General features: G+C 43.5%; 2 protein-coding genes across 3 annotated transcripts; one reads left to right on the forward strand and one right to left on the reverse strand.

Annotated features, from left to right (window-relative positions):
• Positions 1-212: 212 nt before the first annotated feature.
• sars2 (seryl-tRNA synthetase 2, mitochondrial) lies at positions 213-8,190 on the reverse strand. The gene is given in 17 exon segments (XM_084575136.1): positions 213-335; positions 338-449; positions 1,823-1,888; positions 1,985-2,077; positions 2,550-2,643; positions 3,530-3,642; positions 3,838-3,925; positions 4,017-4,062; positions 4,509-4,617; positions 5,699-5,746; positions 5,841-5,946; positions 6,032-6,095; positions 6,195-6,249; positions 6,339-6,479; positions 6,605-6,634; positions 7,556-7,651; positions 7,875-8,190. Coding segments are annotated over 17 exon segments (1,599 nt in total). The 5' UTR covers positions 8,187-8,190; the 3' UTR covers positions 213-309.
• A 460-nt stretch (positions 8,191-8,650) lies between these two features.
• On the forward strand, positions 8,651-16,358 carry LOC311509719 (kelch repeat and BTB domain-containing protein 8). 2 transcript variants are annotated; one of them, XM_084575140.1, is made up of 5 exons: positions 8,651-9,093; positions 9,379-9,532; positions 9,660-9,738; positions 10,038-10,265; positions 10,570-16,358. In XM_084575140.1, exons 2-5 carry the CDS (start codon positions 9,379-9,381, stop codon positions 12,065-12,067), a joined length of 1,959 nt encoding a protein of 652 aa, XP_084431266.1. In that variant the 5' UTR covers positions 8,651-9,093; the 3' UTR covers positions 12,068-16,358. The 2 variants fall into 2 exon arrangements, with proteins under 2 accessions (XP_084431266.1, XP_084431265.1); XM_084575139.1 differs by having other exon boundaries at positions 9,379-9,738.
• The last annotated feature ends 142 nt before the right edge of the window (positions 16,359-16,500 follow it).

Genomic DNA, 16,500 nt, shown 5'->3' on the forward strand with positions numbered 1-16,500 from the left:
ATATGTGTGCTGATATGAAAATCGGGGGTTTTCCTCCCTCATTACGAGTCCTCTAATTTATCATCAGCTACTCTGGTTTACATTCACAACTTCATAGCTTTTGACAAAAGAAGAGATAAATATGTATTTACCGTCTTTGTAAACTGCTGTGTTGTGAACTGGTTCCTCACTCCAAACAGTTCAAACTCAACTCAAAATGTCTGATTGTGTTTAATTTAATGTGAAGGAAATCGTTAGCAGCTTGTAAATGGTAATGGACATGCTGTACAACAATTCCATTTTCTAAGCATCAATTCTCCTTCTGACTCGTCATCTGGTCTTAGGAGCAGGCCTGGTGGACGACTGTGCTGGTTGGGTCCGATGTATTTAAGTGGAGTGTATTTAGGCTTCTCGATCACTTCCAGACCCAAGTATGGCTGCAGGGCTCGGGGTACACGCACTGTTCCTTCCTGAAGAGATGGAGGGTGGACATGGACAAAAGAAGTGAGGTCAAGTAGGTTTAAGATGTCCAGAACAAATATTTGGAGAAAATAATACATCCAGTTGCTCCTCACAGTTTGTTAGGATGGAACATTTTAGTCATTTATCCTTAATTGCCCTTAAATTCTCCGTTGCTCATTCCTTCAGACCAATAGCCTAGTTGCCTGTGTTGATCCAGTCCAGTAAGCCTGTCAGGGGAATATACTATGGAAAGTAGAGAGGATGCGACTATTTACATGGTGTATTTATGTTCATTATTCTTTAATTAAAAGACCAATCTCAAACAGTATGCAGCAGCTGTGTGCGCAGCTGCTCTGTCTGACTGTGACAGGTGAAGCTGATGTAGTTCAGTCTGTGTAGCTGTAGTAGTACTACTTAAACCTGCAGTTGTCTGACAGATGTCTTACTAACACACGTTAGGAGTTCATGAAAACAGTGCACGCAGTCAGTGCAACAAATAAATATGTCACAGCCATAATCATAACAGCCAAGGACAGCCATGATCCCCAAATCAATCATGTTTCCCTTCTAGATGCAATAATACGGTTGTGCCTGGGCAGCCATAACTCAGGGTGCATCGACTCTCGCTGCAGTCACAACCAGCACGAAAATAGTGAAGAAAAGAATCTTGCCGTCTTCTTTCTGGGGCCTCAAACTGCATTGTTTATACTATTGTTTCAGATATTAGTGAAACTGCTCAATATATGAAGATTTTCAGGTATCCACGTCACATATCAAAGTGTTAAAATGAAGGCAAATAAAAGGAGCTGGGTTTCTGTAAAATGTTTCACCTCTTATCCAACACCATCCAGGATGATCAGAATAAAGGTGTGACCATTGTCACTCGAGTAATTTGAAACTGAAGAAGCTACTTGGATGAGTGGTGAAACATCTTCAAGGAAACTGCAGCTGCCTTTCTTTTAACTTTATTTTTGGACATACCATGATATGGATGACTGAGAATCTGTACGGACTCTTATCTAAAAGACTTGGTTCTGTCTGATGGGATCACTGAGGGCACAAATGAGATGTTGACCGACCTGGCTTTCATGCGAGTCTTTTAAAGCAAGAAAGGGTCTATTTTTAGGTTTTGACATTTTACAGTGTCTTAAGACTTTCATCTCATCTCAGGGGTCACTGGTTGGATAAATCACTAAAAAACTACCAGGAAGCCTTAACCTTTACATATACAGAGCTCCAGTTTCTGACCAAAATTACTTCTGGGGATCTTTCAAGTGTTTTCAGTCATTTCTGAGGATCTTTAATGAGTGGAAATGTCCTGTGTATTCCAGCTTTTAAAAGATTTTCAGGAAGCCCATTATGAGTGCCGTTGGCATTTTACCTTGGTCTGGTGAGTCTCTAGGATAGCAATAATAGTTCGGGGTATGGCACACGCTGTAGCATTCACCTGCAATAAAGAAAAAAAAACACCATTATGGAGGTGGTATACTGGTGTAATGTAAAGCAGCAGGAGTGTGTAGCAGTGCCTTATCTGCAGTCTTACTGTGTTGGCATACTCCAGGCTGCCATCCTCTCTCTCATACAGGATGTTGAGGCGTCGGCTCTGGTAGTCTGTGCAGTTGGACCCACTGGAAATCTGATATATAAAGAACATCTACTTAGAATGCATTCCATTACACATCTCGTTAATGTTCAGAGCACTTTAAGGGTAGTGACACGTGCGATAAACAGTCTGTATGTAGAGAAAAAAAAAAGAGGAATGTCTCGTTATGTCAGCAAGCAAGCACGTTGCAAATACTTTAAACAAACCTACTGTAATGGCTTTAAAACGGTAAACTAAGAGTTAACCGACCAGTCATATCATCATCTCTCCACTCCCAACATCATTCTTTCATCTCAATTTGCTAGCCAGACTGTATACTGTGACTGGTACATGGAACAGGAAGTCTTGGCCTGGTCATCTGTTATTGCTACCCTCATTCTACATTTAAGACCCGTAACATCGGGTGTTGCCACAAGAGACAGAGTCATTGGACGACAGCAGAGAGGTTCCCAGACTGAGGGGAGGATCCCTGATAATGGTAAGGATGTAGGTTAGTGGGGCTGACCTCTCCGTAGCTATTCCTCCCTGGCATCCAGGCTTCAATGTCGTACTTTCTGTATGCTGGAGGTCCCAGCTCCTGAGTCGGCATGTCCAGCACTCTGTAGGACAATACACACAAATACAAGCTGAAGATCAAAACGAGACATAAGAGAGCATTACTCTGCTCCTGCAACTGAGGTGTGAACATGCACTTAAAAGGTGCTTAATGCAATTGGCAGACTCAAAAGGCATGTTAATACCAGGTCTGGACAGGGACTAAGGGTGTCACGGTCAAGCGCATGTACTTAATTTAGGTGCAGATGTTAAGCATTATGCCTGAACAGAAGTATTAATACCAATGAACAGGTTGGATTTTGCATCCATGTTGAATAAGAAACATTATTTTTTACTGCTGTACTGTACTTCTACAGCGAGTGTTCATTAGGGGTTGTGTGAAAACGTAATGATTCACTGAGCCCTAGAAGTGTTTCATTAGGAGTGATGTGCAATACTACTGTTTTTGTTGTTTTTTTTCAATGTGACACCAAGTAATACCAAAGGCTTGTACACCGATCAGCCATAACATTAAAACCACTGTCAGAAGAAGTAAATAACATTGGCCATCATGTGACAATACAGTGTTCTGCTGGGAAACTTTTGGACCTGGCATTTGCGTGGATGTTACTTAGACATGTACCACCCACCTAGACCAGACCAGACACCCCGACCCCATAACAATGACACTCCTTGATGGCAACAGCCATCCCCAGCAGGATGCAACCTGACACAGGCACACACACAAAAACACCTGGACATTGCTAAATCACTCAGTCATAGAAGTCTGTCTCACTTTTCTGCTACTCTTCAGACTAGTTTCAGTGGATTACGCATTATAATAATTCTAATTAAATAATCACTTAAGATCTCACCCTGTCTTAGGTTGAACAAACACATAAAAGAACACAGTCACTGACATCATGTGTGGGTATGTGTTTGTGTGCTGACCTGTAGTGTAGTTCCAGTGCAGAAAACATCTCCTTTTGCAAAGAGACAAACTCCTCCAACAGCTGAGAGCTTTCTTCTCCCGTCTCATCTGCCGTCACTCCAAACATCTCTACCTGAAAACACACACACAGTCATAATCCACAATAAATAAATATGATAAAGAATAATAACATAGTATAATTTCAAAGAAGAAATTTTTTATATTTTTCAAAAGCAATTTGCAGCTAGACACAAAAGAGAGTAAATAAACAATGCCATGCACATCATTTATGGATGATGAAATAGAAATAAGTGTGTGTTATGTTGACCTTATTGAAGTGATGAACTCTGTAGAGCCCCCACGTCTCTCTGCCCGTGTCCGTCTCTGCTCTGTAGCAGGTGCTGCTGCACACCGTCCTGCAGTGAGAGGCGACAGCTCATGTCACTTGTAATTACTCTAATATACCACTTTATCCGCAGTGAACTATGAGAGAGGGGCGCTCCTAACCTGACAGGCAAGTCCTTCCAGTTTACTGCATGATCCATGAAGTAGCCTGAGGGAGAGAGACACAGAGGGATGCTTCTATTTTATACAACACGCAATTCCCAGATTGAAAAGAACAGGACAGAACCAAACTTGATTAGCTCATGCTTAACATAACAATGTGTTAGGAGGGATAACAACGAATCATAGCAGCTTATTTTACTGACATGAAACTAATTTATTTATAATTCATTTGACAGTGAGATACATCAGTTGTTTTGCATAAGCCACACTTCAGCAGTAGGTGGACTGCAGATGTTTTAATAGTTTCAAACAGTGACTGTAGACAGATCCATAAACCATTACTACTTGTTATTTACTATACTTTCTATAGTTGTAGTAATGTAAAATAGTACAGGTCCTATAGAGGTGTTCACTAATAAACAACCAGAATCACTTAATACTGTGAGTAAATGGAGGCATGTTAAGACAATGTAGTAGAGACAGGAGCTTCACCTGCCACCCCGACCTCTCCAGTCCCAGCCAGGTTGAGGTCTGGGAAACGAGTTGGGTCAAGTGAGTAGACCTGGGAGCGATGAGCGTTGGGCTGCATCCCACAACCCTCCTGGAGGTAGAAACAAAGAGCAGAATAAGACGGCATGGGACATGATGTTCGTGCACCAATTACACCAGTTAAAATGAATGCATACTGTATCTTTAAAATGTAAATAGTACTGTTATATGTTATGCTTATTTTATGAGCATTCAAACCATATTTTTTTCTTTGAAGCTGGAGTGTGGGACTTTTAAATATGGACCAGTGTCTGTCACATTCCAGCTCTTGAGTTTAAACACTCCTCTGTTTGCTGATAAATTCAGTCAACCACAGACAACCCCTCTGTATTTCATAACAGCGTTTATAAATCTGTGGTGATTAGGACCAGTGTGTTTAACATCAACCAGCCACGATTGCCAATGCAAGAGATGGGAGCAATCATAGCGAGGGAGTAGGGTACAGCAGCTGGGACTACACCTAGAAGCTTAGGAAGCATCCAAGAAACATTTCTGATGCTTCAGAGAGACTTGATGTTTGCAGGAAGGATGTAAAGAATCTACAGGTGTCTTAAAAAGACAATGATGTTGCTTTGGTGCTCAGAGAGTACTCTACCAATGTAACGTATTATTGTAATGGAGCGGCTGAAATTTCTGAGCACAAGCAGGGTACTTTTCAGTGCAAGTATATTTCTGCCTGAGCAAACTGGCATAGTTTGTAGTATTGAGAAATTAGTTGGGATATCCTCATGCCAGACCAAATGCTTACATTTGATACTCACTGATACCAATTCCTCAAACGTCTTTTTTAAAGGCTGGCTGAGCAGCACCTGAAGTCTTTCAGGTGGGAGTAGACAGGATGTCTAAAATGTTGACAAACCAGCTTGAAGGTGCATTACCTCCATCTAACAATGATGTGTCGCAGATTCTTTGAGTACGGATGTAGTACACTGTGTAGTACAATATGAGCTCTTTTACTAATTAATCCGATCAGATACCGATATTAGTTATGCTCAAAAACTCTAATCCTGGGATAGAGTTATTGCATATTTAAAGTGTGTGCATCTATACTGTTGTGTGTAACTGTTTTCACTACCAGAAGGCAGGGACAAAAGTTCTGCACTAAAGGTTTAAGGACGAGTTACTTTACTTACAAACACTGCCCCCTTCAGCATGTCAGGCACCACCATCGGAGTAAAGCCCTGGGGGAGACAAAAGGACAACTCAAGTTTGGCTCCTCTGCATATTAAGTAAATAATAACATGAATTTATTTGGTATTATTTCCACTTGTGTACCCGTCGCTGCAGTGTGTCCAGGGCGAAGTTCTGGAGAGCAGTTTGAAGTCTGGCCCCTGCTCCTCTCAGATAGTAGGACCTGTGGCCTGAGACATGAGCTAAATGCCTTCAACAGAGGACAGAGGAAACGTGAGTCTTGTTTTAATCATATAAACTGAACTGAACTGAACAACAACAAGAGTTATCCTCACCTCTGCCTGATGAGACCCAGCTCCTCCCCCAGCTCTACATGTCCTCTGGGCTTGAAGTCAAATTCTACAAAGAGAGACACACATTTTCATACAGGGATTTTTTTTTCTTTTTTTTTTTTTTTACATTCAGCAGAAGAGCATGTAAAGTCTGTTTAAGGGTCACCTGGTTTCTGTCCCACAAGCTCCACCACCCTTGCCTGGCTCTCATCTCCAACTGGCTGGAAAAAGAAAGAGAAACTTAAAGACTTCACAGCATACCTCCTTCATGAATCTTAAGACAAGTTGTGAGCGTGCAGTATGTCCTTACCACATCAGGGTGTGTGGCGTTGGGCAGTCTGAGCGCTCGGCCGTAATATTCCTCATCTAGCTCAGTCTCTTTGGCGTAGAGTTGATTCAGCCTGTTGCGGATCTCTCGACCCCTCTGCAGGGACTGAGTGTACTCTGGAAGCTGCAGGATAAACAACAAAGCCTCAGTAGTGGCGCCAAATGTGATTTATTGCAGAGACAAGAAAAAGCCAAGATTGATGCAATAAACAAGTAATAAAAGAGATGAAGTTCTGAAGCTGAACTTACACTGGCGAGGGCTTTCTTGTCGTTCTTGTTCTGTGAGGAAAAGATTATTTATGTTATGATGCAGCTTCATACTCTTAATACTTGTGACCAGACAAAAAGTTAAACAGAGAATATGACCAAGCACCTTGAGTGAAAATCCAGATTTTGGCAAAACCACTTCAGGGCTGATCAGGGCTACAATAACCTTTATCCTATATCAGGGCCTACATAAATGACCTATAGCCCTGTGATATTTACATTTCTGTGCTGGTGTGACAATGCTGCTCTCTAATTGCGCCTCAAAAACGCTCGTCTGCAGTGGGATCCCTGCACCACTGTGTTGAGTTTCTTTTAGTTTAGTGGTAGTTGAGCAGATCATGCGGGAGCGTATGCTAACCCATAGTTTGTCATCTGTTATTTGCTTCATATTCAACATGATCTGTTCAGTTTGGCGGCTAGACATGCTAATGAGATAATGCATTGCTACCAAGCAGACCAATCACAGTAGTTACTGTGACGTGAAGTTACATCTCTGGGGAAGTGCACATCAGGCTACTGCATAGCAGCTGGGAAACATATGACATAGATTTAATGCAATTAAAGTATAATTTAAGCTTAAAACTTTGTTTATAATTCTCCAAGGCATCTGCTACTCCATGGATAGTCTGCTGACTTGAGTTTCTCTGTGTGCTTCAAACAATGTTCCTGTTGGAGCTGGAGCTAATAAATGTTGAGCAGTTAATTAAATAACTGCAACAGAAAAGAAAGGAGGTCTCTCAGTGGATGGTGTGATGCAGGCAAAGGATGGAGAATTTTTTGTGCTCGGCCACTGAGAGACGTGAACAACAACAAACGTGCTTTGGACCAGTCACAGTTGTTGCAGTCACTGTCACTGTAGGTACATTTCTGAGGAGGTGCACATCAGGCTATGGTGTAGATCTGACACTGTACCATAAGTGTGGCTTTACTCACCACTAGTGCTTTTACTGTGTTGCTGACACTTGTCTTCTCCGTCTCCAGCTCAGAGATTTCCGTCTTTACTGTCTGGAGCTCCTGCCACACACATACCTGCAGCGTAGACACATAAACATACTGTCAGCATGATCAAATGAGAATTATTGTTCCCAGTAGATTATATACGGGGGTCTTTAATTAAAATGTAGTTCTGTCATATTGTTTTAAGAAACAAGTTGCACAACAACCATGCCATTCATCTTTATATGCAAAGTGTTTCAATTAAAAAGGCTTTGCTTCCGCAGGAGATAATAGTTTTGATCTCACAATCACTTACAATTTTCCTGACATCGTCCCCTCGCAGGTCTCCTTTCCTGTTCTCCACATTAGTGATGACTTTGTCGGTCTCCTCACACACTGCTCTCATGTCCAGCTCTGGCTTGTCGCTGTAGCCTTCACGGACGTGCTCGTACAAACTGCTCCGGGCTCCATGGGCAAAGCGCTGAGGGATGTATATTCTAGTCTTCTGCCTGGGACATTGTCTGGCTGCCGGCTTCAGTACTGTCAGTGCAATGCCTCCAACTCTTGCGACCATGCCAATGCAGGTCGCCATGTTTGTCAAGTGACCGACGTTGCGTTTAGGGTGCATAGGATTATCTACTAGTGTACACTTTAGGTTTCTGATGAGCCTCCGTTCACTTATGCGTTTGAATAGATTATTTGTATATTATATTTCAATGAAAATAAAACATATTACTACAAAAAAAAATATTTATATTCGTTAGCCTTCTGTTCTTTCCAATTCGTTCTTGAAACCGGGGGATTTTATTTCTGCCCTAAAACGCCCGTAACTGCTGTAAATGCAACACGAATGCGGAAATGGGTGTTAACGGAGCTGGAGTTAAAATAAAACATTATAAAAGCGTTGTTTTAAATATTTACTTTAAAATAACACACACTTAATAAAAAATATGTCACTTCATCTCAGAAGGGAAGCGGGGAATATTTAAAATTTCAAAAACGTTAGAAAAACGACTCAGCCCAAAACAATCGTCACGAGCCAAAGGTCAGCCAATCAGATGAGCGGAAGTTTAACGTTGCGGTAATCCGGTTCAGACATGACAAGTGCGGCCGACTGGACCTCAACTCAGTCCTAATTTCCAGCCTCATAGGGTATAAAACTACCCTATTCACCGTCTCTTCGCCAAAACTGGACCTGTGCGCACAATGCCATGGTGGACTGATGTGTGTTACGACGAGGCGCGTTCGTAGAGGAGGAGAATAGTCCCTTGGTTAGCTAGTTTGGTCCGTCAGTTGTTGGTGGTGATGGTGTGTACGGGGCTGGTGGAGCAGCCAGTACCCTGACGCGTCTTCACCACAGGCCGGGACGAGCCTTTCAGCTGAGCCCGGAGGACGAGGACATCCAGATGCTTCGAAGTTTCTGATAATTAGCGGAGGACTTGGACACGGTTAACCTGCTCCAAACTGCCTCACCAGTTCCTCTTGAAAGTGAGACCCAACCAGCTTTCACGGTGGAAACGAGAAGAAGAGCAAAGGTAGTGGGAGCTGAACCAGTAAACCAGTGCTAACAGCCTGCCTTGTCTTTTGTTATAGCCAGCTTGTTGTTATTAGTAAAATGAAAAACATCTGATTAGGTTAAATGTGTTTGAAAGTGTCATTAATCTGTACTAATATGCTATTATAATCTTTGGCTGGAAAAGCAGTGGTTTTCACAGTGATATCTGGGTCATAATCCTCTATTTATAGCACATGGCCTTGTATGCTTAAAGATTAATGTGTGCAATTTTAAATGTATGTAATCTTCTGTGTACGAACATCAGATGAATGCTGTGCGGGGGGGCACAGTCACCTGGCGTCCCCAGCCATGGCAGGACGGGGACGGGGGAGGAGGGGAGCCTCTGTCGGACAGCGACTCAGAGGAGGAAGACTTCCCCGATGACAGCACCACCCCGCTGGGCGACTACATTACACACGGTGAGACGGATACATGGCGAGGCTGGGCTTTCTCTGTCCCTGCTCTGTCTTCTAATTTTTATACATCCCTCCTTCCACCTCTGCCCTCCCTTTCACTCGTCCCTCCCATTTGTCCCATGCTTTTCAGGACTGAAGCAGCTCCTGGATGCTCAGCAGCTGTGTGATGTTACTCTGCTCGTTGAGGGAAAGAAGTTCATGTGTCACAGGTATGACTGCAATACGCCGCGCTGAAGCTGATGGAGAAAAAACATTCACAACAGCGCTACACACATTGAGAAAAACATGTCAAAACAGTTCACAATGACATGAAATTGAGAAAAACGTACAGCTACAAAAATAAATATGAATGCAAAAGACTGAAGCATTTGTGGAATATCAGAATTGAAAGACACTTGTTTGACAGTGAGGTATGTCTCGTACCTCACTGTCAAAGAGCATGTTGTAACAATAGACATAAATCCTCTGTGTTCCTATGTTTTCTCTTTCCAACCTTCTCTCATCTCAGAGTGCTTTTAGCGGCTGTGAGTCCGTACTTCCGGGCCATGTTCACCAGCCCTCTGGTGGAGTCCCGCCTCACTGAGATCCGACTGGAGGAAGTGACGCCGTCTGTCATGGAGACCGTCATCCAGTTTGTGTACACCGGCGAGGCGGGTCTGTCTCTGGACACAGCTGAGGATCTGTTTGTGGCTGCCAACCGACTTCAAGTCATGCCCCTTCAAGATCTGTGCTCCAGGTAAAGTTTACAGCATTAAGGGTGCACACACAGAGAGGGACTAGACACCATGGGATGTTAATGAAATTCAGTGAGCTGCGGTGACGGTAGGTGAAACAAACTTTGCAAACAACATGTAGTGGGGTGGGTATCAGCTTGAACTTACCTCAACTTTGAGACAATGCAATTATTGACTTCATTAGAGTTCAGGTGGCTATGCTTTAACTTCTAAACCAGCTTCTATATGCATGTTAAATTGTCTTCTTTCATTTCTTTTCTCTTATCTCTCATCCATTTTGTCTTTCTCTCCACTTAAATCCTACAGGTTTTTATTTGAGCATCTGTCAGTGGAAAACTGCCTGGGGATGTACTCCTTGGCTCGTTCTCACCACGACCAGCTTCTGCTCCGTGCCTCCCTGCGACTCGTCGCCCAGCACTTCCCCCGAGTGGCCCGGCAGAAAGATTTCCTCCTCCTTGATCACGGCACCTTGGGCAGCCTCCTGAGCTCTGACCGTCTGGGGGTGGACTCCGAGGCAGAGGTCTATGACGCGGCACGCCGCTGGGCAGAACACCAGCCCTTGGATCGCTACGCCCACATGCCAGCATTACTTCACCACCTGCGGCCAGGGCTGTTGTCCCAGGAAGAGAGCCGAAGACTGAGCCAGGAGTTGGGGCCCGCTGCGGCTGGAGAAGGCCTTGGGGGGCCTTTGAGACCACGGGAGGGAATGTTCGAGAAAAAGATTGTCTGTGTGGACCTGACACCTCGGGAGGATGAGAATTTAGCTTCAAGAGACTACACAGTGGATTGCTTTGATCCTCAGACAGGGAAGTGGAAGAAACTGGCAGCTCTAGGTTCACTTGTCAGTCCCGGCTGCACGGCTGTGGGAGACAGGCTGTTTGTAGCTGGTGGGATCCTGCGGACAGGCTCTGTGTCTGCAGCTGTTCATGAATATGATGCTGTGTTGGACCGCTGGATAGAACGGCCTTCAATGGTCCAGCCTCGGGCAATGCTTGGTCTTCTTGGCTGTGGAGAGTCACTCTATGCCTTAGGTGGCAGTAATCGCTCCGCTCTGCTGGACTCCAGTGAGACCCTGGAGCTGGCGACACTACAGTGGGGTCCTGGGCCTCGCCTGCCGCTCCCACTCCGCGCCTTCGCGTGCGCGTCGCTACGTGGACGGCTATACCTTCTGGGTGGAACCACACTTGAACAGAACCGGGCTGTGGTCCACTCAGGTGTGCTTATTTATCACACCCTGACGGACTGCTGGACACGTGTGGCGCTGGACTCTGGGGCCACCTGTCTTGCTGGAGGAGTAGCTGTGCGAGGGGGAGTCTGCGCAATCGGTGGATACATGAGGGACACCACCAAGTTCTTGGATGGAAACTACACTAATTTGGAAACTCTAGATGCTACTGGGCGTGTGCTGTTTTTTAGAGAGGGCCGGGGGTCAGCAGGAGAGAGGGAGGTGACTGGGGGAGGAGTAATGGTCAGCGCAGAGCAGCGAGGGAGCGCAGGTGGAGGAAGCGACCGAGCCCCAAGCCCTGTTGTTTTTCCTGGTTTGCCACGGCGGATAGCAGCAGGGGGTGTGGCCAGGTGGAAAAGGAGGATTTATGTGTTGGGCGGTGAGAACGGCTCGCGGTTCTATGACAGTGTGTACGTTTGGAAACCTGGCTGGCGCAGCTGGGTCCAGAGACGGGAGAAACTCCCTGGAGACACTGGAGGTGTGAGCCAGTTTGGGTGTACCACTCTAAAATTCCCTAAGAAACATATACTGTCCAGACTGAGACTAGCCAAAGAAAACTGCAAGAAACCCATTGACTAGGTCGACAGGGACCAATATGTCTGAACTTAAGGCAGCCACTCATGTGACACAGAAAGAAGCCTGGAGCTGCTCTCTGTGTCACATGACCTCATGTTTTGAAATGAAGTCATAAGGAAACACCATGTTAAGTAGCCTGTGATGTGTGGATCCTGTGAAATGTATCATAATCTAAAGAGAAGCAGGCAGAGAGTAAGCACAGCCAGGTCCTGGTTAAAAATCCAGTCCACATGCATCTGAATGTAACGTTATCCACTATTTGTCAGAACAGTGAAGGACCTGTAGTGTTGTCTTCAGCTTTACACTCCTGTCCTATTTTTAAGATCTTTTAGAAATCATTTTAATGCTGTGAATTTCTCGTCAGCGTCTAGTTTAGACACAAGGATACTGGCACACTTCTGCTTTCTGCTTCATTTGCCTAAACCTTGTTTTTGTTTTGTCTGATGTGAGCTAGCAAAGCCCTTTGACTCCGCAACTAAAGGCTAAACAAAGAAAGCAGTTTCCCTTCCAGCATCAGTTAAAAATAACTTTATTTATATAGCGCCACCATCAAAACAAGTTAAAAGATGGTTTACAAAGTCATGAGCAAAAAGAAGTAAATAAAAGTAGGCGCATCACAGAATAGACCTCAGGCAGCATGTTGGAGATAGGATCAGGGCCAGCCCCAAGCGTGCCTTAAAGGAAGTCATTCAATATCAGCTGCAAATTGATTTGAAGGTTGTTGGATTCTGTGAGCGGTGTTGCTGCTGTAGTCTGGACCAGTTAAAGTTAAAGGAGGCTTTCCTTTAAAGAGTGATCCAACCAGAATGTAATGAAAGCATGGAGAAGAGTTTCTAGGAGAGCCTGGACCTGTGATAATAAAGTCAAAGTTGAAACGAAGAAAACTTTGAAAAGTTATATGAGAATAATTTTAAACATATATTTAAGAACTGAACTCACCCTGAACTTGGAACATCAATTCTGGCTCTGGGCTTCAACAGTTGTTGAAGTCATACAGTATATGCAGAAACATGGTGGACGAACTTAGACGAATGTTTGGTTGATGATTTAAAAAAAAAAAAAAAAAAAAACTTGTGGTGCAAATCCTGTACTGTATATAAAGGTCTTGGTTGACTTTTCATTTGTACTGTGGCATTAGGTTGTTTCATTTCCTTACTGTCCTCGTAGAGTCACTGATATAAGTTAGAAAAGTTATTCATCGGCTGTAACCCCGACATCAAGGCAGGTAACGTGGTTTCAGTGACGAGTACGTACTGGTGCAGCAGCATCTCTGGAACCAAATCACTAACATACAGCTTCAGATTTGTTGCTTCCACATGCCAACTTAAAAGCACACAAACACACTGAAGCTGGAAAAACAACTTCCCAGCTTGGGAAATTAGATGTTGGGAGGAGCATGAGAATACAGGATAACATCTGTTAGACAATTCTGGATTTAGCTCGGTTGTGTTCTTGGTCCAGAGTGTTCTTTTTGAGATGTGGTTGAACTATAGGCAGGGGATTTAAAATATCCGGACGAGACAACTTGGAGGAATATCTTGTGTACAGGGGGACTGTTTCAATTTTTTTTTTTCAGTATATGTTTTTGAATGATTAGGGGTCAATAGGGGAGAATGTGTTTGAGCATGTACTACCATAAAGAGAAGAAGAGCCTCCAGCTCTGTCTTTCGGTCATGACTCCAGGCTCCGCGCTGATCCGCCATCACAGTGGAAAAGCGCTCGGTGTGTTGTGTGTACATTGTGTCAGAGGCTCATGTATACAGGAAGGTCTGATCTATATGTCTCAGTCTACAAAATGGTGTAAGGGGATTAGCCATGGCTAGTTTGAACTCTTGAAAAGCCTTGTTCTCACTAAGCACGCAGTCACATCCCTCCAACTAAACGTGGAAGACATAGACCAAATGGTGTCTTTTTACTTGGCAGACGTTGTTCTTACGTTCAGGGTTTTGAAATGAAGTGGAAACATTAGGCTGAAAAACAATGGAGGGTGTTTTGGAATGAAAGCGATCCCTCCAGTAAAAATCAGACTTTCTGGATTTAGTTAGATATCACTGACAAGACAAACGATAAGCGTATAACGGTGTTGTGCAGCCATCTGGGAATAGATCTTAACGCTAGGGAAGTTCTGGGGTTTTTCCTTATGGGCTGGTCTTGTGAAAGCAAGCTGCAACAACAAAGCATGACTGAGATAATGGATTCATACAATCAGACCGCAGGGTGATGAAGAGGAGAGAGCAGCACTGAGCGTGTAAACACTTAGAAGTGTGAACTACTGAAATGGACGAACAAAATTTAAACAACACACTCTAAGTCGAAATCAGTGCTCAAACCTTTGGAGAATTTTTCTCAGATGGTTTGAAATTGCATTAAATCTGACTACAAACGGATAAGCATCTAAATTAATTGTTGTAATTTTCTTGTAGATTACTCCTCCATTCAAGCCGTATAATATAATAATATACAAATATTTATTGTATTTACTGTGGGATAAAGGATCTAGATAAAGATAAGATTATCTCTTATTTTATAAATAGTCTTAACACACAGAATAACTACTGAATGTTATTGAGTGATTTGAAGCAAATTAGAGCACAATCCATCAGTCGTATCATCAGGTACAGCTAATGCCTTCAACTTATTATTATTATTGATGCATTACACGAAATAGAATGAGTTGCAGACCTATTGCATATTAGAGCAGGGCGTTGTTACAAGCGAGATGAACAGATGAGTCAGACAGGCGCACTGTTAAAGTCTTTGCACGGATTATTAGCGTGAGACGTTTTTTTTTGTTTGTTTTAAACCTTTGATTAGTAACTGGGGCCTCTTTTTTGTCGCCTCTGACCTTCAGCATCCTTGTGTTTAGACTCTCACTCTTATCGTTCCACTCGGTTGCACTGAACCAGCTGACTAATACAATCCAAAATCAAACCACCCTCTTATCTCTCCAGATCAAAATGTTCCAGTGGCTCACCTCATGAACAGAAGAGTGGAATTTCCCCGTATCACCCAGCGAACAGCAGATGTCTTTGTCGCTTAACATCTAGATTCAAACACCCTGGTCTTTGCCGGTCTTCATATTATGTAAAACACAGTAGATGATACGTTAGGTGCTTTAATTTATTCTGCTATATGTGAGTACAAGATAAAATCAAACTCCAGGATTCCTTCCTCAGTACCCACCTCCCGATTATCAGTTTAGTTGTGATGGTGAAAAGTGTAAGTGGTGGTGTAGCAGACACATCGGGAGGGCTGACCTAGCGTTAGAGTAGACGGAGGGGCTTTCTCTCCTCTTTAAGGTCATTGTGGTATAAACTCCTGGCATGCCTGTTAAGGGGGCGGGGGGTTGTGATCCTGAGAGACAGTACGGTCTCTTCACATTGTTTACAGTTCCAGGTATTTGATCTTCATACCTGAGTGTGGCTGACCAAAATGCATTTAAAGGAAGGTATAGGTTAGCAAATAAGGTTCTTTATTTAAGTACGCGCGATTAAAAAGTGACTTTGTTTTTGTTGTGAGCTTCAGTTTGTGTTTCTAGAAAACGTCCTGCCTCGCAGCCAGCTTTGTTTCCCACAACGCGGTCTGAATTTCCACCCAGACGAGCTGGTTTTCTTTTCCCTCGGCGTGCTTACGGCCTTTGCAGCACGTGAACAGTGATGGTGTAGCATGCATGTTTTCTGCGCTGAGGCGTGAACCTGCTCAACGCAAGCTCTTTGCACACATCCACGCCGACATGCCGTGCGCCCGTCCACAGACTCAAAGCTGCCCTAACTCAAAGATTTGTACAACCTAATGATATTTTGTGAACTGAAAGGCAAAGGGATGCTTTGATAAAAGAAGTGCTATCAAACGATTAAAGGACTGTTTGCTTATATGTGTTTTGACTGTGACCTTTTTTTTCACGCATCTTGGCTTGTCAGTGATCAAGTTTAGAAGCAAACTTGTGTTTTTAAGTGTAATTATTCGCTGTTTATTTGTTCAGTGAAACATCCATTCATTTATTAGCTGTTACTGCTTATCCTCTGGAGCTGGGGCGTCAAACACACAGGCCGTGGGCCAAAACCGGGGTCTAATCTGGCCAGAGATTTTAACTGTACTTTTTCAATAAAAGTAGCTGCAGTTCCTATTTTGTCCAGTATTTTAGAAAAAGTAGGGGACAGAACACAACACCCAGAACTAAACAGCAAACAGCAATGTGCCAAAAGTTCACTTATTTCTCTTAAGAGATTTCAGCCTGTTCATAAAATGTTTTTTAAAATGATAGTTCATTAAATGTCACGTTTTCATAATGTACTTGTACTTACTTTACACTAAAACAAAGGAAAAACGTTTGAGTTGTCGTTATTTATAGGTTATTATGTTGTTGTGTTACTGGCCCGGTCTGCTTGAAATCAAATTGGGCTGCGTGTGGCCCCTGAACTAAAATGACTTTGACA

The sequence above is a fragment of the Chelon labrosus genome, assembly GCF_963514085.1.
Source record: "Chelon labrosus genome assembly, contig: SCAFFOLD_105, whole genome shotgun sequence".
Taxonomy (NCBI): domain Eukaryota; kingdom Metazoa; phylum Chordata; class Actinopteri; order Mugiliformes; family Mugilidae; genus Chelon; species Chelon labrosus.